Source organism: Solea senegalensis, linkage group LG2 (assembly GCF_019176455.1).
Source record: "Solea senegalensis isolate Sse05_10M linkage group LG2, IFAPA_SoseM_1, whole genome shotgun sequence".
Lineage (NCBI taxonomy): Eukaryota > Metazoa > Chordata > Actinopteri > Pleuronectiformes > Soleidae > Solea > Solea senegalensis.
This window is the reverse complement of record NC_058022.1, coordinates 19,935,415-19,962,938: the sequence shown is the minus strand read 5'-3', so window position 1 is coordinate 19,962,938 and position 27,524 is coordinate 19,935,415. Positions and strand designations below refer to the sequence as shown.

At 39.1% G+C, this 27,524-nt stretch overlaps 2 protein-coding genes across 3 annotated transcripts in view; one reads left to right on the top strand and one right to left on the bottom strand.

The window, feature by feature from the left end:
• Positions 1-681: 681 nt before the first annotated feature.
• Positions 682-8,830, bottom strand: LOC122761925 (filamin A-interacting protein 1-like). 2 transcript variants are annotated; one of them, XM_044017119.1, is made up of 3 exons: positions 8,580-8,830; positions 4,859-7,388; positions 682-1,853 (listed from the first exon to the last, which is right to left on the bottom strand). In XM_044017119.1, the coding sequence occupies exons 2-3, from the start codon at positions 7,088-7,090 to the stop codon at positions 1,722-1,724; spliced, it is 2,364 nt and encodes a 787-aa protein (XP_043873054.1). In that variant the 5' UTR covers positions 7,091-7,388; positions 8,580-8,830; the 3' UTR covers positions 682-1,721. The 2 variants fall into 2 exon arrangements, with proteins under 2 accessions (XP_043873054.1, XP_043873061.1); XM_044017126.1 differs by lacking the exon at positions 682-1,853 and having other exon boundaries at positions 4,787-7,388; positions 8,580-8,827.
• cmss1 (cms1 ribosomal small subunit homolog) overlaps positions 881-27,524 on the top strand; it is a 28,769-nt gene continuing 2,125 nt past the window's right edge. The window contains exons 1-8 of the mRNA XM_044017146.1: positions 881-987; positions 25,272-25,408; positions 25,857-25,928; positions 26,622-26,760; positions 26,856-26,915; positions 27,009-27,111; positions 27,196-27,256; positions 27,350-27,437. Coding sequence (XP_043873081.1) covers positions 948-987; positions 25,272-25,408; positions 25,857-25,928; positions 26,622-26,760; positions 26,856-26,915; positions 27,009-27,111; positions 27,196-27,256; positions 27,350-27,437 — 700 coding nt within the window. The 5' untranslated portion in view covers positions 881-947. The remainder of the gene's footprint in view (positions 988-25,271; positions 25,409-25,856; positions 25,929-26,621; positions 26,761-26,855; positions 26,916-27,008; positions 27,112-27,195; positions 27,257-27,349; positions 27,438-27,524) is intronic.

The window sequence follows — 27,524 nt, the reverse complement described above, 5'->3', positions numbered from 1 at the left end:
TGGGCACAGCCTGTTCTCACTGTTGCCCTCAGGAAAGAGGTACAGGTCCATGCAAGCCCATACCTCTAGGTTTGCGAACACCTTTTATCCAAGTACACTAAGTAACTCTTCCAATCTGTGCAATATTCTTACACTTCGTACCCGTGCAATATACACACCCCACATACATCCACTCTGCTGTACAATGTACAATGTACTGTATGATATACTGCATATTTCCCTTACTGGCTCCCACTGTAAATACTTGAATACTTTTTTTTTTTTTTTTTACATATCCTTCTAATTTTGTCGAAGGTGTTTCGTTCTTTCTTCTTCTACTCTTATCTCTTCACTTGCACTACTAGAACTGTCCTTTAATCTCGTCGTACACTGTATAATGACAATAAAGGTGATTCTGAATGGCAAAACTGTACTATAAAGCAGCTCATCGAGGCTAGAAAAGCTCTATATAAATACAGACCATTACCAACTCTACTTCTTCTGATTTTATCTGGTAGTAATGAGTAACAAAGATAGTTAGAAGAAATGTAGTGGCGTAAAAGTAAAAGTTGCTAGAAATATAAATAACAAAGTAAAGTACATAAGCGAAACGTGTACCTAAGTAAAGTAACAAAATATTTGTACACTGCTAAATAAATAATCAACTGTGAATAGAAAACAATTACATAACAATACATTAATAACACATATCTTTAATATAAATATATAAATATTAATATTGGATGAAGCTGAGGATAAGTGAACAATATGAAGTGAAGGCTGTGGCAACAATACCGGCAAGAAATTAAAACTACTTTAACTCCTGGTCCCCATATGAGAAGGTAGCACTGAACCATGATGATGCCGCTGCTGATATTTGAAACAGTTCAACGTGCTGCTTGTGAACACACCCCCACCATGCTCACGCAGCGGTAGATTTGGATTGGACGGACATCTGGGCGAGGAAAATGGGAGACGACTTGGGTGACGAGTGGTGGCAACACGATGGTAATTGATTTAGTAAGTTTACTCATTATGTTAAAGACAAATGTGCGGTGTTTCGGGGTCTTGTTAGCTGTAATGTGACATTAGCTTCTAAGATATCGCGAGAAAGTATGGGTCTAAGCTAAGTCTAAGCTAACTGTATGCTAACGTACACGAGCCAGCTGTGGCTAGGGAGTTTCTCACTTAAGTTTCCAGTCTGAGAGAACCGGCAGTTTAAAAACCACAACGCAGAATTGGGTGTTTGATTACATTCTCTTAAATTTGTTAAAACTGGAAGATTTGGCGTTTTCAGCACAGGTTGTTATGATAACACGTGCTCGTGTGTGTGCATGTTTGGAAAGGGAAACTAGTTGTTCGCTTCTTTCTAACATTGTTTCTCCTTCATATGCCATTGAAAGTCACAATTAACTAGATTTCTCTCATACGTGGTGTTTAGCTATTGACATTCCACCATACCCACCTTCATTATCTGCACATGTTATCTGTTTTCATAGGAAGGTTTTTGTGGCTGCCCTTGCAAAATCATACACTCTGCATACCAATAGAGGGCCCTCGTGTGCTTCAAGGATTATTGACCTGGTCGTGTTAGACCACTGGATGTCTAAATGAAAAATGACTCTTTTCATGAAAATACGCAGACTTATTGTCAGACATACAGTATTATCACTTAAAGTAAGGGATGCATTATATGATATGCATGATACTAACTTGCATCATGTAAATCTAACATCTAGACTTCAGTCAGTGATTTTGCTGGATGGACGGTGGGAGGTTTTCTGTTTTTCTGTCCTGCATCGTCTGTTTGTGCCATATCCTTTGGTCTTGGGAATCATTGTTGGTTTAGGCTTCTGCAGTGACCCCAGAGGAATCTGATTCAGAAACAGAGACATAACAATCTGTTGAGCTGTGTTCACAGAATGTTCATTCCTGCAGCTTTATTTTTTTATATGTGTATACACTGTATTTTCTCAAGAAGAAAAAAATAACATGGCTTGTTTCCATTGGCCGCGTACACCATGTTTTTAGCGGTCCATTCCACAGTGTATTGAGTCATTGTTGATATTGGTGTCCATCTTCAGAGCAAAGCTTGGCAGCGCATTTTTCAAATGTTACTTTTATTTAACTTTTATTTCACTAGGAAGTCACATGGGGATTAAAGTCTCAGCACAAGAGAGCAATATTTAGCCAGACATGTATCAATTAATTACATTGACTGCAGTTTGCAGGTACTATACTAGGTACTTATTTTTATTATATTTTTTATTTTTATTATTTAAAGGGACAAGGATTTCAAGTTTGAGTTTGAGCTGAAGATTATAAGAAAAGGTTTGAATGATCCAATATCAGTTGTGTCCAACACATCATTTACATCTGCAATAAACTTTACAAGTAAGCAGTTGTCTGGTTATTAGAACGTTGCTGGCTGTGTGAGCTGCACTGAGCCATGACAGTCTCATGAACTGTGTTGTGAATAGTTATATGGACCGCCTGCAGTTTACGGGACCATCTCGACTTGGGGTCATTAACTGACTCTGGCTGGCCTGTAGTGTATGCAGAAGATATAACATTCCCAAGAATAATAAACTGAAAAAAAGACTGAACACTGATCTGAGGCTGAACTCATTTGTGTTAGTTGAAAATGCTACAACATGTGAGGCCGAGGAAGTCTTGTGACTTGTGCATCACTGCTGGGAAGCCAGTGCTAGGTAACAGCTGTTTGCAGAGATCAGGCTGACATTTTGTCAGCATAAACACTTTAGATGAATTAGTGAGCAGACTCTCATTTTCTGCCTTGTCTGTGATAATGAATGTAGATGTGTATCTGTACTTGAAACTCCAGTCCATGCTATATGGGATAGTACATTTTTTTCAAACCATATATAATACTGACTCACTTGTAACTGCCCCCGCTGCTGTACTTTTTTTTTTAAACTGGTGTTTATAGTTGGTTTGTTTATTCTTGCATTTGCAAAGGAAAATAAACCTTTTTTAATTTACTATTTAAGTGTGCTTCCATTTTAGCAGCAGTGTTGTATATTTTTTGAATAAGAAGAGTTGTTAAGTTCGCATCTGACGTAGCCAAATCAGTACTCTGTAAAATTATCAGATTGGAATTTTATTGGAGAAGCATTCAGATAAATAATTCATTCATGTACACATCTTATTTGATGAGCTTGTCCCATTGTTGAACTGTAATTAAAAGCAGAATTCGTAATACCAGGCTAAAAGTTTTGCCAAATAGAAAGACTGTATTTATTCCAGCATGTTTCAGTCAAACGTTGAGGTACCCTGTCCAAACACATGTACCTATGTACCGAGAGATTTATTTGGTTTCTTTTTCACAATTGGCCTTTTTACCCTGGCTGACATTCCATCCTCTCTTGCATTTGTGTCACAGAGATACTTGACAGAAAAGGCTTCACTTTGACATTTTATGAACAGAATGCTCATGATATAGACATCACATCACCATAAGATTTATGGTGATGTTTTGTGGCTAAATGATCACACAAATTATTGTTAATCCAATCAAAGCCTCTGTTAAGTAACGTTCTGCCCCAGTCATCAAATATATCCCCTTGTTTGAGTTTAGTCAGGATTGTTATTGCTTCTCCGTGTTTGAAATTGTATACCTGTGTGACTGTTATCTCAGGAGGCCTCGTGATCCCCCCCAGTTGTCAGCTAGTCTCTTATGACAACCCATTCTGATAGTGGTAGTGAGATACCACATATAAATGTTATTTATTATCCAATCGTCTTGGTCTAATGGCTTCTGTCGTATTTTGTAACCATATTATTTGTGGTGTTGGTGTGTTGATGGAAAGCTATGAATGCTCTGACACTAGTCTTAATATATTCAAACAAACTGGCTGACTTAATTTATATGATATGAAAAGGTTCATTTTGTTTAGCCTTGTTTTTTAGAGGACATGTTATTTTAGGTTGGACACACTCCAATCATATGTTTCCTAATGGATTCTCCAAATTACTCTCATTAGTGTGCTCGCCTCCAGTGATGCACACATATTCTTGTTTCAGAATGGTTTGTTACATCTTTTTATTTTGCATAGTATTTAGCAGCTGTATCTTTCTCACATTTAATGTTTTGGAAACATATTTTGCCTCTATGCCTCACAGAATGATTGTAGTAGTTGAAGGTTAAATGTACATTTTTTTTCAAACAATGTTTGAGCTGTGTAGTTTGGTTTTTATTAAATTGTCATTTATATGACAGAACTTTGGTTTCTCTTTTTTGATAAAGAAAACAGCAAGTGTTCATAAAGCATGCAAATCCTTACTCACAGTAATTTCTGAAGACACATTCTTTTTTGAATCCTTAACTTGCTATGTGATTTTCACAGTATATGTGAAGCAGAGACTCAGGAGTTGTCCCACCAATGAACAATTATTCCTCTCAGTTCCAACTGATTTTATTTGCATGGAAACCTGTTGCTCTGTTGCTGCCAAGCACCTTTCAGTGGTTTTCAAGGTGAACAAGTAAAAAATGAAAAACGATACAAATTGTTTTAATTAACAGAAGAAATGAAGAATGAAACACAAAATTATGAAAAGTATGTACATCATGCATTTGGTTGCAATGATATCTCAATTAGCTCTGATACAGGTACTGGAAAAACAAACAAACAATAAAGGTATCAAAGTCAGTCTAGGCACGCATTAATTATAGCAGGTTTTACAAATGCTCTTTTAGGACAAATACCATAAACATTTATATGGCCATTGTTACCGAATATAACAAAGTGTGCATATATATATATATATATCTATATCTATATCTATATAGATATAGATATAGATATATATCTATATCTATATATATATACATATTTACCTAATCACAAAGGCCACTTACTGTAATATTAGAGGGGTGTGAGCCTGGAGAGGTAGCAGGGGATATAGTGATGCTACTTGTAATCTTGCCAGCACCTTTGACATGGCAGCCACTGGTGAGTACTTGAGTCCTTTGCTCATGTCTAAGATAGTATTGTCCATCAGGTTGTGAATGGCTGTGGGTCATACCATTGACAGACTGGATATAAGGGCTCCCCAGATGGATATGGATCTTGTTATCTTCTGTGGTGATAATACTGGGACTTGTGTCTGCACTGTTGGACTTCTGATGTTGCCAGCTGTTCTGCCACTCTGGGGTTTTACAAAAAACTGCCTGATTTGCAGCCTCAATTGGCTCTGGGGAGCAGGTCCTGACAGTTACAATCTGAATGGGGGAGCCGTTGAGGTCAGGTGTCACAGAGCGTGATGAATTTGGACTTAACACCCGAGTTATGGTCGTGCCATGAAGTGGGGAGATGGGGCGGTCGGGGCTTGGTGGGGGGGATTTAATACTGGCTGCAGGCAGACTTGAGTTTTGGATGATGGTAATTCTCTGCTTGGGTGAGGCTCCACTTGTTGGGATTACAGCCGTGCTCGTGTAGGATGGGGCTGTGTCTCCAGTGGGGCTGCTAATCTCGAGTGTTGCTGTGTTAAGTATATGATGTGGTGTTACCTTGATGTGCAAGGGCTGCCCTCGTGTGTGTGTTAACATCATAACCTCCCCATTAACTGTTTGGTGCATATCTATGCTGTTACCTGAATGGCTACTGTATTGGCTCATGTTGTTATTTGCACTGTTCAAGCTGTTGAGATTGTTGAGAAGAAGAGAAGGTCTTCTGTTTATGACTTTTGCATTGCAATTTGGGTCCTTGTCGTCATTTTCTTCATCTTGTTTCTCACTGTGCTTGCCGTAGTCAGGAGGCAGACTGTCTACTGGCTCAGTTTGTACCCCTTTGGTGGTCTGATGGAAGTCTGAAAAGTCATTTCTGTCAGCACCAGGTGTCCGATTCTTGACTTGTTTATATCTGTCTAGCTCGCTGGCCAGTTCTTTCATCTCTCTGGCCAACTCTCTGTTCCTGGCTTCTTGCTGGATCACTTTCCTTTGTAGTGAGGAGTGGTCTGTCTGCACTTTGCAAATGGACTCCTCAGTCCCCATCAGCTGCTGGAGTTTCTCCTTCAAGGTATCTACTTCTCTGGCTAAAAGTCTGGACTTAACCTGCTCCTTCTGAAGACGACAGAGGAGGAGGTGCTCCTGGTTGACTTCTTGCTTCTCTGCTTGCTCATACCTGGAAAGTTCCCTCTTTGCCACCTCAAGGTCTTCTGTTAGAGCCTTGGACCTCCTCTGTTCATCCTTGAACCTCTTCTCCAGGGACTCAAAGTTCTCTACCACATTCAACAGCTCTCCCTCCAACACTTCTTTGTCCCGGAGTCTCTTCCGCAGCCTGTCTAGCTCCTCAGTCAGTTCTTTGAATTTGTTGTCTGCTGTTTGGCATTGATGGTTGGCATTGTTTGGAATAGAGCCATGTGTGTACTTCTCCTCTTTCTCTTTCCTATTTTCCAAGACCTGTAATCTTTTTCTCATTATGGTAACTTTATTCTGTAGCTCAATGTTCCTCCCCTCTTCCATTTTTAGTCTGTCTTGGAGCTCGTCTTTTTCCTTTGCTATACCCTTAAGCTTTTCCTCTAAATCTGCTTGAGACCTGAAAGTCTGCTGCCTCTCTTCTTTTAGTCTTTCTGTCATTGTTGTCAAATTGCTTTGCTCATTGTGCTTGCCCTCCTTCCTGTTTAGTTTTTCCTCAGCCTGCTGTAGCCTCTCAGCCATGTTCTTTCTGTCCTCCACCAAAGCCACAGTCAGTGACCTCAGCTTTGTCAGGTCCTGTCTAATCGTTGTTTCATTTTTTTCCATTTGGCTCTCGGCAGCTTCAAGGTCTCTCACCTTGACTCTCAAAGTATCAAGCTCACCTGACAGCATCTTGCTAACCTCTCTCTCTTTATCTAAGTTCCCCTTCAGAACACTACAATCCTGTTTGCTCCTAATTAAAGCCTCCTCTAGCCGGTCCAATTCACTGATTCTTCCATTGAGTTTATCCACCTCAACCCTCAGGCTACGGCCATGGCTGATCTCCCTCGCTAGTCTGCGGTCTAGGTCTCGACACTGGTCCCCCATCCGCATCAGTTCCTCGTCCTTCCCCTCCATTTCCACGACTCTTCTCCTTAGTACCTCCACCTCTGACAGCACACTTTGGGCTGTCATGGTGTTCCGGCTTTGTTTGAAGCTGGAAACTTTTTGCAGGGAAGTGAGCTGCTCCTTGTTTGCACTAGAGTAAGCAGAACTGACGTTATGCTTGATGCGGTCTGTGGTAGTGGTCAGTTCTTTGACGCAATGCCTCTGCTCCTCCAGCAGATCACCTAGACACTGTTGCTCCTTTACAACCAGCAGAGCAAAAGCCTTCAGCTTATTCAGCTCCTCTTTCAGAGCTGAGACTTCTCTTTCATTTTTCTCCTCCTTTATTTCTTGATATTTTCTTTCCTTTACATTCAGGAGCTTAAGTCTGTGGACAAAAAGAAATAATAAAAGTCAAACAGAATGCTGAGGCCTGCTTGTATTGTGAAATGTACTTTTCAGTGTCTACAAACCCTCTGTAGTGTTTATGCATAACCTTTAACCTCAATAACCACAATTAAACACACATAATTTCCAAACTTTCAGCATAAACATTTATTTTCAGTTCAGAAAGAAAATAAATTGCACAATATCCCCTACTTGGAACTTCCAGGAAGGCTAGGATTTGTACTAAACAGTTACGTACACACATTTCTGTGTGTCTACATGCCGTATTTGTGTCTGTGGCTATTTGTAAACCCTCAAACATGTGTGTGCATGTAAATGTCCTTGTTTTTTTCTTGATTTTATGCATTTTCCTCCATACGGCACCCTGTATGATGTGTTGACTAGGATGGCAGATGGTCCCTTGGCAGGGAGTTTTTGTTAATTAAGAAGTTGCTCCACTCTTGAGTACTCTTGTCTTTGCAACCCATCACCCTCCCTCTGTGCACCTCCATTGTTACCCCATTTCTAGCAAAGTGAGGCAGGAATTCCCCCCCGTTCCATTAGTAATTACAGAGTAGCTGCATTTACTTTATTTAAGTGCTGTCACTCCTTACATTCTTGCAGATTTACAGGCCGGCAATGTACAAATGTGTTAAATACACACACATGTGTGTGATGTGTTATTGCAAGAAACTGAAACTTGAAAGTGAATTCTCACTAATGCATTTTTTTTACTAAAAAAAAAAAGGAAACTCTCTCCCTGGGTGTTGCGTTACTGGGTTTGACTCATCTATTTGCATTAACCTATATGTTTAAAGTCACTTTTAGAGTTGCTCTTGATTTGTAAGAAAGACAATGTTACATTGAAGTTATGAACCTGCATATTTAATAAATTATAGGAGTTTTAAATGTAACATTTATAGAATATATAGTGTACTTCCCATTTTATTACACATTACCTTTAACTGTAATGCATCTATATGGGTTGTTTAATGAGGAAGGATATGATTTTCTAAATGATACAGGTAACAAGTCTTGCAAGAATTGTTCTTTGGGTATTTTACAGCAATAAGGCTACATCTTATCTCCACATAATTACCCAGTGGTTACTTACAGCTCTTACACTTACAAATGTAGTTGTTTAGTTTCTAAATTCATATTTCCAAGCTTGATAATGTTTTATTGTTCCTACCTGTGCTGTTGGCCTCCTGTCCTTTAAAATCCTCAGAGAATAATGTGACTCTAGTCTTTCCCTTCTCCCTCTCCCGGAGATCCCAATGATGTGGACATTCCATCCAGAAAACCAAACATTATGAGAAGTGCTCTCTGCACACGGAGTCTCACTCACAGCCAGTGGCGCCCATTACATCATCAGCAATACCTTATATGGGACTGTACAGGCTCTAAGGCTCTAGTGCTCCTTGTGTGCGTGTGTGTGTGTGTGTTTGTTTGTACTGGAGTTTAGCCCATTCTAGATGAGGTCATTGTGTAGTCATGCCAAAGAGGCTAATGGGAAGGACAGAGTGCATGCATGCATGTGTGCGTGTGTTTGTGTGGGCATGTGTGTGTCACTTAAACTTCAATCACAATTCAGATTCCAAAGGCTATTTAATTGTAGGATTAGCCTGAGCAAACATGTTAACCATGCTAAATAAGCACCAAACCTAATTTAGTACTTCTAAAAGCATGCAAACTGCAGTGTGTGTGTGTGAGTGCGAAAGTGAGAGTGATTAGAGAAAGAGAGATGTTCCCATGTTTTAAGAAAAGACATGTTTTATGTTTTGTAACTGCTTTGCCTGGGGCCTGATAACCTGACTGGGAGATGACTTCATGAGTTCATCGACCCTCAATTACATCCATATGTTCTCTCTCACTCACACTCTCACTATCTCTCTCTCTCTCTCTCTCCATCGCCCCCCGTCTGTCTCTCACCGCCTCTTTTCTGCCTCCTTCTCATTCAGTCTTTTAGGCCATTGTGCCCTTTTGATTTAAGATATGTTTAAGTCTTTTTAATTGCCTTGCCTTGTTACTTTTCGAGTTGTTTTTTTTCATAAATGTACTTTTTTGTGAGATTATGAAAGTTAAATCTACATATGTGTTTAGTGGAGCATGGAGGAATGACAGTGGAATGATAAAACTATTGGTAATCACGGATACACTCCTCTGTCCCAACAAAATTGACAAAAATTAAATAAAAAAACAATAATTGATTAGATCTTTGCTAGCTTTGCAGGACAAGGAGAATCATGTTTTTCCTCTGTAAGTGCTTACTAGCCTTATGGTTACTAGTTACAGCTTCCACTGTGAAATGTACCGCTGGTGGTATTTCTTTCTGTCAAGCAAATCCATCCAGTCCCCAATTAAAGGAGAACTATTTCCCCTGTGTCATGTTGTCATCAGAGAAGAATTTGCTAAGCAGCCTGAAAGACACACTAAAACTTAACTTTTTAGACATTAATGTTCCCAGGCCTCAATATATAAACTTTCTATTTTAGTAACACAACTTGCAAGTCTGCATCGTCTTTAATCCATTAATCTATTCACAGAATTGGCTGCTTGATTCAAGTCAGAGATCACTGTGATAACATTTAGTAACCACTTTCTTTTGGTTAATTACAGTAGTCTCTTGATGTTAAAAGATTTTAAATATTAGGTATGGTAAGGTTGTTGCTAGGTGAATCAATGTTTTGTGGAAACTGTTGTATAATGATTAGTTTAACTTTTACAGGTTGTAATTTTATGATGCTGTTGAATTGTACTGCTTTTTACTCAAAAGTTTACATTATATTTTTTCTACTGAAGATATGTACTGTAAATCTTTTCAATGTATGATTTATAGATTTTTTTTATCAAGCTGTACTCATAAAATAGCATCTCATTGTATAATTATCTCTTTAGAGCTGCAACTGATGATGATTTTCTCCAAGGATTGTTGTTTTCTCGATAAAATTGATCAGTCGGCGCATTAAATACCATAAAACTAAAAATCTTATGCTATTTAGTTTACTGCCATAGCATAGCTTTGAAACCAGAAAATATTCTCATTCAATAAGAGATTAAAAAAAAACACACACACTTAACATTGATAATTAATTTAGTAGTAGATTACTATCCAATTAATTATTGCAGCTCGAATCTACAACCCAGTGTTACTGTGCCTCTGAATAAAAGTGTTGAACTTCATCAAGTGACTCAGTAGTTTTTAACATATACTAAACAATAAGATTTGATGAAATAAATAAATAAGGGCCAAATTGTGATTGTCTTGCCATGCTCTGGTGCTGCAGCACTTGATAGTTTTGCATCACAAGGGAAAACCTGCTCAATTATTCTGCCCAGACCCTGAAGACTCTTTAGTAAGGATAAGTGTCTCTTGGTGTTGGAATGTGAGAGAAAAATCCTCCTCATTCCTCGCAGTTTCTATCCACAGACCAACTCCCAAACCAGAATTCATGAGGTCCCTTAGAGGAGGGGTTGGCATATGCTCCACTTGTCCTCAGTTACAAGCATGATCCAATCCCTCAAAGGCATTTCCAAGAAAACCATTGGACATTGCCAATATGCAGTATTCCTATATGAGTGGAGCAATCTCTCTTCTGTTGTCATAGCTTCTATTTTTCATCCAGGGCTATAATTTAAATATATTGAGTTTTTTTTAGCTTCTGCCTTTGACAAATCTTCTAGTTGCCTTATAGGGTCATAGAAGGTGCAAAAGGAAAAGCACAACCTCCTGCAGTCTGCGAGTTTTCTTCCCTTCATTTATCATTTCAGCATGTTTAATAAAACTGAAGAAATTACTAAACTGACCTCATGTGCTCAGGCTAGCTAATAAATGGGCCCAGCATCTTGTAATCAGCACAGCAGTTCTGCTCAGATGTGATGTATGGCCAGACTTCTTTAGTAGATTACAGAGATCATCCTCTTAACATATTATTGGCTGACCAAGCAAATGGTAGAAATGTTTGAAAGCAATGGATGGACAGAGCAACATCCGCTACAGCCCAGCCAGTTTTACTCTGTTCATTCTTTGAGCAAACTCTATGGAATGTTTCCTCTCATATGGTATCGTTGTTGTTTTTAAATTGACTGCTTGCTGGCCATTTTAGTAGCATGGCTGTATAAATGTCTAAATCAAATCAATAATGGGTTGGTTTTATCTTATATCCAGACATTTGTGGAACCCATAGGGAAATTCCTACTGGCTTTGATGATTTGGTAACTTTTCAGCAGGTTAACATTTTAGGGCACTTTCACTCGTGCTTCGTTAGTAATTTTTCAGCTAAACTGTAAACAAATGTCATGTGATAAGAAATACTACCCAGCAATTTCACATTTCTCAGCATTCTACATGCTGAGGTTGTTTGGTACTCGTAATTCATTGTTAACTGCTTTATCCTCCACATGAGGGTCACAGTTTACTGGAGCCTATCCCAGTTGACAGAGGGCAAAAGTGGATACAACCTGGACAGTTCACCAGTCCATTGCAGGCCGAGGAACAATCATTTGCTCTCACATTCACACCTACAGGGAATTTAGTGTGCCCAAGTAGTGCCAAGTAGTAGTGGGAGGAAACTAGAGAACCTGGAGAATGCCATGTACATGGGCCCCTCACTTGGAATGTGTCACAAGCCCAGGTCTTTTTGCTGCAAGGCACAGTGCTGATTACTACTCCACCATTCGGCCCCTAGTACTAATTATTGCAGCTAACCGATTATGATGGGAGTTTACTAAACAAAATTGTAAATGTGCAAACATTGCACCTGCCTCAATTACATGCAGTATGCTGACATTGTTACTTTCTGCGTCTGTGTGCTGACAAGCATCTTTAATCACAGCCTTGGCTGTGGATGCGATGAGCTATTGTTATTGATTATATTCTATATTAAATTGATGAAAAGGTTTTATTAGATAGATAGATAGATAGATAGATAGATAGATAGATAGAGAGATAGAAATACTGTATTGATCCCAGACTGGGAAATTGTTCTGTTACAGCAGCATTACACATCGGCATAGAACATAAGGATGCACTGTGCATTAAAATGTAGACAAGAATAGAATACAAAATGTTATAAACACTGAAATACAAACATGACATTCTAAACTGATTTGCGGTAAAATCTCTATAATGAGGGTTATTTTAGTTGGGGAGTGAAAGTGTAATGGACTTAAAAAGTTGTTCTGTGGGTGTAGTGTAGAGTTTGCTGTGTTTGTCAGTCAGAGCTCGAGGAGACAGATGAGAGCATGGATGTCCTCTGTGAGTTGAACATGTGTGTGCAGTTAATGCTTCGATGCTGTCAGCTCATTGACACACCACAGGAAACTCATGCAGGCATAGCGCATGTTCAGATAGCTGAGGTTGGAACAACCAGATTGCTGCATAGTGATGTGCAGATGTAATCATCCTCTGACACGCAACTGGGATCATTGTATGACATAAAGTGATTATATGCTGTGACTGGAATTAACTTATTCTTCACAGTTAAAACAGGTCATCTGCTCTGCACATGGCACCTTGTGGAAGTTATGTTTAAGGGAAATAAAAAAGTAATTTGTGTTACACTCAGATCAAATGCCCTTATTCTGATAATGCCATTTATTTTAGGATAACAATTCATACATTTACTCAGCACTTGTTCCTTTGCTCTGTCATGTAAAATGTCTTTATAGATGTTTAGCTGCAACAGAAGCCGCTACTTCCTTTTATTTTCATGATTCTTTGCCATATGGTGTGCTGCAGCCAAAAGCCACATGTAGTATTTGAGTCTGGGGTTTGAACACTCCACTGTACTTTGGTAGTCTCTCTTTATACTGTTTGACATGCTTATTTAGTAGGTTTCAAAAGAGGCTAGTGGAGTTCAAGTCTGTTGTGGAAACCAAGTATGACTTTCTGGTCCCTGTCAGAATCCCCCTTCTGTTTGGAATTACCCCATGTGGGTAAAAATTTTGCCATGCATGCCATGTGATTTGCAGCACAAGAATTATTTGTACTGTAACAAATATGACCTAATTTCCTGTCAGGCTGCAATTAACAATTAGTTTCATAGCTGAGTAATCTGTTGGTTATTTTCTCTTAATTGATTAATTGTTCAGTCCAGAAAATGTTAAAAACTGCTGATGTTGACATTCTCAAATGTTTTGTCCACAAACCAAAGTTTTTCAGTTTTCTTTGTTATATGGAGTAAAGGCACCTAAAACATTTTGAAAAATCACACAGCTTGCTTGAATTATTTAAAAACTCTCAAACTGAACTATCGATTATCACAATAGTTGACACTTAATTTAGTAATCGATTAATAATCAATTTAGTGTTGCAGCCCAGTCCATTCAGTTTCACTTTTCTTTCCACAAAAGCTTGTAATGCACAAATGGCTGAAAGCAGGAATTTGAGTCCTGTTATCATACATTCATGTGTGATGTTTTAGGTGCGTGATCTTAAAGAGAATTCATGAATTAGGGCAGGCAGGGAGATGAAAACCGTGTGTTGGAGGAGCCAGGAATGTTTGAGCCACACAGGGTTCACACCACACCACAGAAATACTTTCTACTTATGTATTAATCATCATTAAGCCGAGATGAACCACAAAGCCTTTATGTGTACATGTTTAGGGTTTCCACATTGTATTTGAATAGACAGCGTTCTAGTAAAGTTAATCACTTTACTGGCATGACTATTTTGGCCTTTTTAATTGTGTGTGCGCCTGTGGTGGACCAGTAAAGCATTTTCACTTTGGCACACAGATGCAGACAACTAGTCTCCTCCCAAGGCTGCAAGCCCAGAGTAGATCCAGTCTCAATACAGGCTCGATTACAGAGTGGACTCTGGTGGTACATGAGCCGAGACAACCAGGGATTTCAACACAACAACCCTGTTGTAGGCCTCAAATTGCATACAAGAACTCTTGGCCACCTTCATTTTAGACCTCACTCTTCTCTAGAGTCCACATCTAAATGTGTACCCTATTTGGAAAACCACCAGCAAAGCCTCAGCTGATTTACTTAGTGTAGAAGAAGGCTTTATCCTTGCCTCTGTGGTATTGTTGAATTTGGCAGAAGGGTGCCAATTTAAACTATACATGAAATTGCATGTGAGTGCATGTTTATGTGTTTACAAGGGCAAGTGAACAGAGCCAGGCTTGACCACAAGGTCTGTCCAGGTCCAGGATGTAATGGACTGTGTCTGAGTGGAATAAGTTTTAAGTACAGTCTTGAGTTCATATTGACTGTCTGGTATAAATGCAGCAGCCAGAAGTTCCTTTGCTCTGTCACTCAGCCATTAAGAGCATTACAGACCAACATAGACTAGAATCTAAGCCTCCACAAGTGAACATCAGAGAGCTCAGCTCTGGTTTGTTCCAGAGCTGAAATACTTTAATACCGTAGCCTCCTCTATGCTAGCTGTAAATCCTCAACTCTTATACACTAGGCATGGGTGAATTGTTCCACAAGTCTAGCTTCAGTATGCGCTGTGAATTTTAGTAGAATGCATTAAATTAAATAACTATAAAATATCAGTGTTATTTTTTCATAGACCGTGTTCAGACCTGGTATTAACATCCTCTCCGAGTGGCCTGAAAATGTACAGATCACACTAAGTACATGTTTTAAAGCTCCCAAAAAACGGTTCTGAACGCATCCTCCGATCCGATCACTAAAACTACATTTGGAGGTGGTTTGAGGACACATGTGGCAGCATTCCTGAGTGTGCATGCATGCAATCTGTCCTCAAGAGGGATTAGAGACAGCTGACGTCCTCTGACGTGCTGCAGTTTCACGCCAGCAGTGCTTTGATTCACTCTGCTGCTCCTGATTTTTTCTCTCTCTCTGTGTCACTCATGCAGACTCACAGACGTACACTGATGCGCAAACAAAAACAATACATTTAATAACTGCTGTTGAATTATCTCTTACTGTATCTGTTCTTATTAAATGAACAAATCCCCATATCAAATATCTCAGAATGGATGTTAATAGGTCTGATCGGGAACAAAGATGTTTATTAGAGTCTTTTGGGTTTGTTGCACCAACCTTTCTCTGTCCTTCTCAAGTAGAGTGGTGAGGAAGTTGCTCTTATGGACAAAATCCCTGTGACTCCTCTGATGCTCCACTAGCGTTTGAAGAGATACACTGTGAGAGTGGGATACCTCCATAAGCTGTTCCAGCATCCGTTTAAATGAATGCTTCTGGGCCTCCAACAGGTGATCGAGCTGGTTGAGAGAGGGGGAGAAAAACAGACCACTGAGGATGTCAGATGTGACAGATGTGATGTGTCCCTCTCACAAAAGAACAACAAAAACCAAACAAATGAACAGAACATCGGTATCCAGTATCTTCTATTGGCCAAATTAGTCATTTTAACATTAACAGTCTCTCAGTTGGTTTAATTTTCACCCAAGCTTTTGAGACTACAACTGGCATTTTATTTGTTTAGGAAAATCACATCACTGGTATATTTTTTTTTTCTGAAGAAATATTCATTACAAAAGCTGTGACCGTGAGGTCAGATGTATATTAGTACAAAACATTGCCACACTCGACAGATACATTATCATTGGCGAAGAATAGATTCAGCACATGTAACACCTGTAGTGCAAAATAGCAAATTTGTGCAATGATGCAGAAGTAATAGATGCTCCTTTGTCAGACAGTAATGCATTCATCTCATTAAAGTTGATTATCTGCTCCATATGGTGTCTGGTTTCTCAGTGTTGGCTGATGGTACCTTAGCAATTGGTTTTTCATACACATCGTACAGCTGGTCCTGCTGGGCCCACAGGGAGTCTCTCTGCAGGGCACGGAGCACCTTCTCCGGTCCACTGAAACCATAGTGGGCCCCCAGTAGAGCCGGATCTGTTGTCTCGGATTTCAGCACAGTGATTACTTCATCTCTGGCCTAGTGTGACAAATATAGCAGTTACTTAACCTTAAATATACGGCAGTGGCTGTCATTACAATCACGGTGCCAATTTATGCAGTAAATATGACTTGTTTGACCTAGTTTTACAACAAATTGAAAATGTACAGTACGTCTCAAATCATCCTACCTGTAGCTCTCCTTCCAGGATACTGAGTAGAAACAACAAGTCATCATGGGACAGGTCTTCTCTTTTGTGTTTTCCCTCTCGCCTCTTCCTATTGTCTTGTATGGTGTTGGTTTTGATAGTGATTTTAGGGGGTGCGGTAGTGTGGAAAAGGGGCTCCGTCTTGTGATTTTTTGCAGTGCCTTGGTTCCAAGAAACCATATTGCTGCTTTTAGTCCAATAGTCCACCTAAAAGGAATTGGAGATTGAGAAATGGTTGAAACAAGATCATGCGTTGTATCTTTACAGTAGAAGGGGTTATTGTGTGGCTTTAATAATCAGTCTTCTGATGCAAATTATATAAATCTTTCTGGGCTAATCCAATGTCAGAAGGCCTGTTGGCATAACACTTGGTATTACTAAAACAGATAAGTGTGGGTCTGGCATTACTTTGTGCGAGGCTTATGTCACATCATAGTCTTGGCACAGTTACAGCAATCACTGTCTGCTCGACAGACAAAAGGGCTAATGCATGCCAAAAAGTTGGATGTTTTTTACTGACCACATACATAAGGGCCAAATATGTTGCCGGCATGTGCATTTATGTGTATGTGTGCTGCAAAGGCATTTCACATCAGCTTAACAGTGTTAGTTTGCCAGCTTTCTCTAACTTAATGCCTGCAACACAGCTTTAGAACCAGAAAGCCAACAGGTTCATATTAGTGAAAGATGATGTCATCTCTCTGTTCTTTAGCTCAGCCTCTCTGATCCAAGCTTTTACAGAAGCCAGAAACGCCTCTCATTACCTCTTTTTGGTCATGTTTCCTTAGAAAAGTAACCAAAGGCCCTTGTTATTTCCTGCTATGTGGAAGTCTAAAATGCAATTAGGTGATTTTGTTGACATCCAATGTTTGTTTTTAATGCAAAGGTTTCTCAGAACTGGTTGGTGCTTGTTAGAAATTCTGTTTCTGAAAAGGAAAGCCAGACAGTGATCCTAATCAAGAAGGCGACATTGGAGTAGAACTGCGCATTGGCGATGTGTATATATATATTTATATATATATATATATGTATATGTGTGTATATATATATATATATATATATATATATATATATATATATATATATATATATATATATATATATATATACATATGTGTGTGTGTGTGTGTGTATGTATGTATATATGTGTATATATATATATATATAGATATATATACATATATACATATATATATGTGTATATCCAGTATATTAATTTTAGGGCTTTGTCTTGGGGCAGGAGTCCGCCATGTAGTGACCTCTACTGTAGGTACACTCCCACAAAATGTCAGGCATGTGAGCATGCCTCATCAAATGAACAGATCTCTCAAAGAATGCTAGAGGCTCTTGAAAATGGTTGCCAGGGTTGACCACCACACTGTCAACACACCTGCGGCAGGCCACCTCTGTTTATTAGTGCCTCCCAGGGTTGCATGGCTGCATCCCTCCTGTCTACCCAAAAAAGCTAACTTGCTAACCATGTTGTTTGGAACAATTATCAACACATGTTCTTTGCAACATGTTCAGTCAGCATGCTGTAGGTAGCACAGGGGGGCCACACTGGATGTGTGTCTGACTGCTGTGATGTTGATCTACTGCATCTGTGTCTCATGCAACTGTGTTTATCATCCCACAACCGCTGCTGCTATGTTTTACATTGGGTTTGCATTTGAAATAATTAAATTCAGTATTTAAATCCTAAATACTAAATTGTCCTCGGCACTCAATAAAATGCCAGAACACCTCAAGACTGAAGCCATGTATCTGCTGTTCCTGCAAATATTTCATATTACATCTTTGCTAAAAGGAATGTTAGTGTTTGTGACATATGTAACAGATAGAGAGACTGAAAGATAATTTTCACTGTGTATTTGGCTGTAAAATTTGAATGGCTAACTTGAGTGAGAATTGTGAGAGACTCATCTAAAACAGCGAGGGCAGTTTGGTTGCTCTAGGCCCTTAAGACCATAAACTGCATACTTGGGCTATCACTCCAATTTCGAAACAACATTACATCATATGCTTTTCCGTTGATGTATTTGGATATTCCCCTGTATGCATGCACACACAAACATCCATCCATCCATTATCTACTGCTTTATGCTCCACTGGAGGGTCGCGGGGGGTGCTGTGCCAATCTCTACTGACATAGGCCGTTAGGCGGGGACACACCCTTGACAGTTCGCCAATCTATCGCATGACAACATTATTTACTTGAACTTCAAAAAACCTCCACAAACTTGCTTTTCAAATGCTCGGGTGTCATGATTGTCTTCCTGGAGGATGACAGTTTAACTTGCTTTAGTCCTCCATTTTCACAGCAAAACAAATGGTATTTGTTTTGGGCCAAGACAGCATTCAAAGTGGATCTAGGACCATGCTGATTCTCTGCTGGACTTTGTGGTAATTAGTTAAGACCGTCTTTGTGCCTCTAGGCTGTATATTTTGAACGTGAACAAGAATTGTAGCATTGCTCTGGAGTATATGCTGTACAATTGTTTTTGATTTTTTTTTTTTACCCTGATGCCTTTGTTCTCCTGTAAGAACAAATATCCTGGCCTTTGACCCCCAGATCATTTAAGTTTGAGACAACTGCTCTTGCTATTCATTCTCGGCAGGCAGTTCATCCACTTTGTATCCACCTGTCATGGGAGGCTGGCTCAGTCTGTGTCCTGGAGTCATCTTTAGCCTCTTGTTTCCAGGGTCAGATTGGCACAACACTCTGTAATTCACATTCTTTATGGCTGATGTATGTTTTGGCAAGAGCACAGTGCTCTAGGCACGAATGGTAAGAGTGAGAGAAACAGAGAAATTATACAGTTGGCGAGCCAGCTAAAGAGAGCGGGAAACGTTGAACAGCCCATAAATTGATTTTGTTACCATCAATGCCCACTGTTGTGCTTCATGATTATGAGTGTGGGTAAGCAGCACATTGCTAAATGCTCTTTATACTGATGACTTTAGCGTCAAGAATTGGAGCATTTGACAAACCACCCCCTTCACTAAAAGTGTTTTAACCACTCTCCCAAATGACATTCTGTGCTTTGTTTAAAGTGTTCGGCTATTGAATTGCAATGGCTATAGAATCAACCATAGTGAAAGCAGATTTGTTTCCTTCAAATACTGTTACACTCATAAAATGTGTGAAGATAGAGCTCATTTCATGTGCTATCATGCAGGAGGCTGCCAACAGCCGTCAGAATTAAAGACTAAATCTTAGAAGTCTAGATTACGGTGGTGTTGCTTGGACTTGAACAAAAATAAAGAGGATGAGTTAAAAAGTAATTCCATTATGAGTTAATGCAGTTTTATTGTACTAGTGTCCATGAAAAACCTGCACTCACTTTATTGCTTTTCATAAGTTAGAATTACCATCTTTGTTTTTAAATCATACTTTCCACATCGAAGCAATTGTTTTAATTTTATTTTTCTTGTTTGTTCTGAAGTACTTCTTAGATCTGTGTGACCATAAGGAAAGAAAAACAATCATTTGTCAGTGTGATGTAATGAAATGTGGTCACCATTGTTGTGTTGTGATGTAAGCCATGTCCTTAAGCACTGTGGGAGGAGATTGCTGTCTGAATAATGTGAAACTGGGAGTTTGTGCACACTTGTTTCTGTGAGGGGAAAGTACAAGGGCAGCCCATGGCCGAAAGGAAAGGAAATTAACTGGGCTCGTAACCGGAAGGTCGCCAGTTCAAATCCCAGACAGTTACTAGGTCTAGAGTGCCCCTGAGCAAGGCATCAATCCCCCCAGGCGTGGCTAAGGGCTGCCCACTGCTCCCGTGCCCGGCTTCTGTTTCTTAAATGCAGAGATCTAATTCACTGTCACTATCACTGTTGGTGTGTGTGCAGAAATTACTTCTAATTCTAAAAAGAGAGGAATAGATCCACAGATTAGGATTAGCACTGTTTACAAAAAGCAAAGGAGGTAGGAGGCAGCGCTGTTAGCCAAAACCTAATTATGTAAGCTTTAGTTTGGCAGTCTTTATTAGTTTTGGCCAACAAGACATAGACACATTACATAAGTTGTAACATGTTGTCAAGTCGAATAAAAGGGGTTCCTTGTTTCCTTTTTGAAAATGTAAAACCTTTGAGTTTTGGCATAATTTATAACCTTGAATCTGTGATTAGTGCCTCATGCAAGACATGAGCAGCTCCTATCACAGTCTGCCAGGTAGGATTGTCTTCACATGAATGTATCTCAATTTAAAATGGGGGATACTACACAGACCAATCAACCAGATTAAGAAGGCTGATGCTTGACAGGGCAAAAACTGGTATTTTTTTCTTTCGGCTGAGATCTACTCCATACCACAGACTTTACAGTTTTTACTTTTATGAAATCAATTCGAACTACCTCGCCAATAAATAAAGCCTGCATGCAGCTTTACATCTGGTCCCATTGAAGGTGATTTATATCAGATATGTATCTTTTCCTGTGTGCGCCATACTACATGCATACACATTAGTTATTTTAGAGCAGTAAAAACAAGATTTTGTTATACAGATTCAATATGTGTTTGCAGGCTGTTACAGCATGTCCTCTGGTACCTTACTGTGCATCCAGTACTCCACCTACTGGCAATACACCATTCCTGCTTGTCAAATAAGTCTAAGTTAAGAGCATGGGTGACAAAATGTTCTTATTCTCAACAGGATTATTAAGATAATTAAATGTGTGGTCTGCAATAGCAGCTAAATTACACTATATCCTGATTTTTCATTTCAGTAGTTTACACCCAAATAAACAACAACATAATAGCAACTACATAAAAAAACAACAAAAAAACCTATACATTCTTGTAAATGAAATGTATTTATTATTGGCAAAACAGTTGTGCTGAATGTAGCAAAAAACTAAATACTGATTAGCTTGCTGTTTCTCTAATGTTTGTGGAAATAGAATTATTCTTACTGACTAGTTTAGCCAAAAAGTCTGATTAACCAAAGGCTCTTTGAGTGACACATGATCACTCAGTTCACAAATAATAACTAGTGAATGAAGAAGCACATAGCACCTGAATGACTGACCAGAGATTGGTGTTGTGTACTGCTTTTCTTCCAGTCATTCCACTGCAGCCAGCATCATTTTTTTTTTTACGTGCAACTTAAATTCTCCATTGATTGAACAATAACACATGTTCAGATTGTGGTTTCAAAAAGCAGAAGCTGCAGGGCTCCAAACCATGAACTGCTTCACCCGCTCACCCACCAATACCACTCCCAAGACATGTCTGGAGATGAGTTATTGATTGTTGGACCAAGTGCTGAATTGGCCTGCTGAAAATTGGTTTAATGAAATGGATCATTGTTCCTTTTTTGTAGAACACCAGTATATTTGTGTGTGTGTGTACATGTACGTGTGTGTGTGTGTGTACGTAATTAGGACGTGTTGGTTTTGTAATAGGTGTAATTGGTTTGTCTAATGCCTGGACAAAGCAATGTCAAACTTGTCGTTTAAAGTAGTGATGAATCGTTTTCCTGAGGTCATGGATAATAGTGCTTTAAGAGTTTGCTTGGTCAAGGCATCGGTTTACTCGATTGAGTACATTGTCATCACTGAAAACCAAGAACTGAAACATTCAACCATTTCTTAGCTTCATCCCAATAGATCCTCATTAAATCCAGTCACTGCCATTGATCGTCCATTAAAAGCAGTCACCTCTATTGATCACCCATTAAAGATGACCTGGTAGCTCCATTTTCCCGCATGTGACTTCTCACAACAGCCTTTGACGTTCATTGATCTCTGGTTATCTGAGCTCTAAAGATGCACTTTTCGTCCTTCAGCCTGCAGCATCAGGATCAGGTTTGGCATGGAGGATATTGGAAATAAGGGTTTGGGGACACTGAAGATATTGACTATGTCTTAGGTCAACGTCTGCTCTTTCCAGGCAAAACTTGAAGCTTAGGTTGCATTCCTCACTTCTACATTATTGATAGTAGTTAGACTCTTAGTCTGTGTCTTTGTCACAACCTACACTCATTCACCATCCTCAACAAAATCATTAAAACTGGATAATCTTTGTTTGTTGACAAAACAAGACAAAGTTTGGGAAACACAGATCAACATATTCCAACATTGTATGGTTCTAACAACTAATCGAAAAGTAATTGGCAGATGTATCAATGAAATTGATGAGAACAATCGAGAAATGCAGCCCTAGATCAGATAAATCCTCATATTGGAGTAGTGTAAAATAGTAGTTAACATTATGATCGTGTCATGTGGTAATGGTCCATCTTGTTTTAAATGTTTAACTCCTTAAATATTTAACTGAAGTTTGACTTAAAAAAAATCTGTATCGCAAATCGGATATTTTACCCAAATGGTTTAGCCCCAATGTTGACAAATTATCCAGACAGCCCCATTCATTCCCCACATACAAGCCAAATCACAATAAATGCTGAGTCAGCTCGTCCCCCTCAGGGTGTTACTGAGTGTTTCCTTGACCAGTTTATCTGTCAAGGTTTTTCTTTGCTGCTGTTGAGATATGTTTTAATCGTAACGTCAGTCTGATTGCCCTGTCAGCACCCTCTAGTCCTCTGAGAGTTCGCTTAATATCTGTGCATTTCACAGTTCATTTAACAAACAGCAGCAGTAGCAGATGATTGTATTATGTATTGTCAGTGCAAGCACACAGATTGTGCATATATGATACCAGTCCCTTTAGAAAGGTGAATTATTTGTCTTTTTTTTTTTTTTTACTCACGAGCAAAACATTTTACCTTCATGATCAATGTTTAAAAAGCCGTTAGGTTTCCAACAATTAATCGATTTGTTATCAGCGATTTAATAATTCACCAGCTGTATTGACAGTCAATTAATAATTTCTTTGTGTGAAAGATGGAACAATTTCTCTGGTTTCAGCTTCTTATTTTTTTTTGTAGGGTTTGCTCCATCGTAACACAAATTTAAATGTCTCTTTGGGTGTTATCACTTTGGGGTTTGGGAAAACGCCATTAAGTTTTTAATCACCAAAATTAAATAAGAAAATAATTGTTAGTTGTGGCAATAAGAGCTATAATGCTTTATGAAACTATAAGGCACTTACTGTAAAATCCCTCTTGTACTTCATTATTATAAACTTTATAACAAAAAAAAAGTTACAAAAAGGACATGATGAGAAAAGGAAAGCAAAAGCAATTAAAAGGAGACAAGGTATTAACACAGGATTGAATGAATAATGAATTAGAATCAAAATCACAATTAAAACATTAGACACAGCTAAACCACAGTGACACTCAAATGAAGATCAATACCAGCAGGTGGAAAACACTGACCTGATGCAGGATAGTTAGACTACTCCCTGGTTATATATAGGTTTGGACTTCTCTCTTTGATGATAGTCAGTCCCTCCTTGCCTCTGTCATTTGTCTTCCTTATGTCCTCTCTTCCTTGGTCTTTGGCACCTGTTTGTCCTCCCTTTCCTTCCAGCAGTCTAGAATAAAAAATGGGAGAGGGATCAGGAGCCGAGGAGGGAGAGAAATGGAGGGAGGCGGTGAATGGATGACTTGACCCATCAATATCAGAGGAGGTCTCTCAGTGGAAGGGGTGGATGCTATGTCTGGACAGTTGGCTGTTCCAAACAAGGATAAGGTCTTAGAGTGAAGGATAAAGTGGAAAGAGGAGTGGTTATGGACTGATGGAAAGAAATAGATCAATGAAGTAGAATGAAAGTAAGAGCAGACACAAAAAGTCTCCCATCATTGTTGATGTAACTTCTAATAATATCTCCCTTTTGCCAAAAGTTTATCATTACTCTTCTTTTCATCTAGTGGGAGATATCATTATCACGTAGAGCTGCATTTTAAGGACATAACAACTAATTGATTAATCAACAAGTTGCAGGCCTATATAAAAGTGTATGTCACCATCCTAAACAGCTGATGAATACAAATTTGTTTATTCAGTGAAAAAAGAAGCAATGTCAACATCACAGGAAGAATTGCGTGTTTTTGGGTATGTCCACATCACATCCAGATGAACATATCGCGACTTTTTAGGAAGTGCTTTAATCGTGTCTTTGAAAATCTGGCTGAAAAAGTAGGTAAAACCAGTCTTTGCCTTCTCTGAAATATGTTATGTTTTGAACTCCTCATTCAGACAAAGCTACTGGATCAGTTGATGAAGAGTAGGATGCACCCAGACACAGCAAATTTTTTCTCACATGTATCGAGCAACAAAGCTCGGTCGAGGGGAAAGGGGAATTGGTAATCTATTGTCTTTGTTTTTATTCTTTTTGATAGTTTAATGTACTAATTCAGTGAGGCAAGCAACTTCAATTGTCTCGGCAGCTCCCAGGTTCTGGTTATCTGGTAACAACAGGCACGATAGAAGCACAACCTCACAATCACCTCAGCAAAAAGCAGTCCCTTTTCTAATACAAAGTAGCTTTTTGTTTTGTATTTTAAAAGCGCATATTCAGCCAAAACATTGCCATGTAAACAGAAGAAGGGTCTGAACATGACATCACAGCATCATATGTGAGGTATGCAACAGAGAGGCTAAATGTTACCAGATGTGTAGTTTTTATGGCTGCTGCATTGTTGTTGTTGTTGTTGTCTCAGATAATGTGCATTGGGTTGTGCACATTACCATTTCCAGTGTGATGTATGAAGGGTCAAAGTTGTGGTCAAATGACTAAACTACAGAAACCGGTTTAGTCTCTGAAAACTTGTTTGTTTCCCAGAAGACGTCATGATTTGACATTTCTGTTGAAAGCAAAGATTTTCGCCATCAATCCTCCTCACTTACAAGTTGCATGTTACCTCTATAAATCCACACCTATATAGATCATTTCTCCATTTTTTTCCAGTTGCATCCGTGGCAGAGGAGGAGACGGAACAAGAAAAAATTCCAACGGCACAATCGAACACAAAGACAAAACCAGAAAAACGGAAAAGGATAGCAGAGAAAACAGATGGAGCCAAGAAGAAGAAGAAGAGTGGAGAGGTATTTGTTTTTGTCATTAAGGTGTCATATCTGCTCATAGCAGTGGAAGCTAGAAAATAACAGTCACCTTAAACAACCACATGTCATTGAAGAGGTAGTAGAACTGGCAGTAGATGCTTACAGTATACTCATCCTCTTTCATGGAGCGCTCTATAAATAAAAACATTGGCACATCACCTGATTTTATGATGGATAACTGTTCAAATGTTCAATAGCTTTCTACTATTCATGAATGTGGACAACCTGGAAGAAAAGTCACAATAAGGGAGGAGCTTCTGAGAGAGGGGTGCATTTGTTTTGGGTTTATTTGCAGACCCCTGTCCTGGGGCTACTTGATGGATTATGTACGTTGTGTATTGCTAAATATAAAAATGAATCTAGTTTAAACAAGCATTTGTATACTACATAAGTGTGTGTGTGTGTGTGTGTGTGTTCTTTCTTTTCACAGGCTGAGAGTAGAATCCCTCAAAAGAAAGAGACGGAGGATGAAAAGTCATCTAAACCGAAAAGAAAGCGAAAGGTAAGTGTGGCGACATCTGCTGTTCACTAACGGAGGCAGAAATTGTCGTATCTGACTCGAACATAAAATCAATCAAATGATTCTGGTATGAAGTGATCACAGATCAGAGTTTGACACCTGTGGTTCCTCATTGTTCTGTCCTCTATGCTCACTCTGGCGACAAATCCCCTTTGCTGTCTCTTTGGGTCATCAGTGATCCAGTAAAATGTTCTCCTATGTGCTTGTCCCCAATTGTTTTGATATTGGGTTAGGGTTAGGGTACTATCCACCATCTTCACTTTCTATCAATACATTGGGCAAAAACACAAATGTTCTGACATATTGTCTGTTATTATGGAAGAAAAGTCACGGTTCTGTATGTGCCTCTGTTTTGACATCACTGTTCAGTACATTTTAGGTACTGAAAAAAATGTGGAAAAATATGAAATTGTTTATTTATTAACAAGTTTAAATGACTAAACGTACTCAACTGTGAACATAACAGTGGCCAATTGCCCATAATTCCCTGAATGAAGGAGTAAAACTAAATACATAACATATTATTATATTTTATTACCTTAAACAAAACTCAGCTTCCTGCCAAAATGGCGTTGTTTTGGATTGCCAGTTTTTTTTCTGTGATTTTACGTGGGTTCCAGAATCCTCATTCAACCTTTTAGTGTGAAAAGGTTGAAGTTATATTTTCTTTTATAGAAGAAGAAGAAGACAATTACTGATGTTTTGGCCACCTCTGAGCCAAAACCAGGCTGTGCAGCTGATCTGCAGAACCTGGTCACACAGTACTTCTCAGACAAGCGCTCTGTAATTGAGCAGGAGGAGCTCAAAATGGAGGGTGAGTCAGCCAAGTCTCCCTTTAACTTCGGAGTGAAGTCATTATCTGCTGATGTACTAATTCACTGAGGTTGCCGTCTGTCCTCTATCCTCCAGACTCCTGTTTCGTGTCCTGCAATGACTTGACTCACAGTCTCTCCTCTTATCTGAAACAGAGTGAGTCATAATTCTAACCTTATTTCAGTGAAATCCTTTGATTGTTTCTTCTAAACACACATTTAACGTTCTTTCCTTTGTTTCACCAATTAGTTTGTCCGAAGTGGGCAAAGATTCGAAAGCAGCATGCGGAAAAGAGCTCTGTGATTCTGCTCATCGTCTGCAGCTCTGCTCTCCGAACCATTGAGCTCATCAAGTAAGTAGCGCACCACTACATTTCCCATAGCACAGCTTCACATATAAACTCTAAGGAGTGCATTCTATGTTTTGTCATTCACAGACAGCTAACAACCTTTAAAGGTGACGCCAAAGCATTGAAGCTCTTTGCAAAACATATCAAGGTACAAAAGATGCGGTCGAGTAGTCATGAAGCATGTGGGTTTTGTGCAATGACAAACAGATCTTCTTTGTGTGTGTGTGTTTTAATTTTTTAGATTGATGAGCAGGTCAACCTTTTACAAAACAATGTCACTCACATTGGAGTGGGGACTCCTGGCAGGATCAGTGCTCTAATTGACAACGGTAGGTAGAGGTCAACCAAGCTGGTTCTTCCTGTGGTCTATGCAAATCTTCATAGATCAGTGCAGGAAATGGCTGACGTGTTTGTTT

What these genes read in the sequence shown, in the direction of transcription:
- LOC122761925 (XM_044017119.1), bottom strand. Translation starts at nt 7,090, where the DNA reads ATGACAGCCCAAAGTGTGCTGTCAGAGGTGGAGGTACTAAGGAGAAGA. An exon ending in CACACCCCTCTAATATTACA is followed by an intron (nt 1,854 to 4,858) that starts GTAAGTGGCCTT and finishes TTTCTGAATCAG; the next exon opens with ATTCCTCTGGGGTCACTGCA.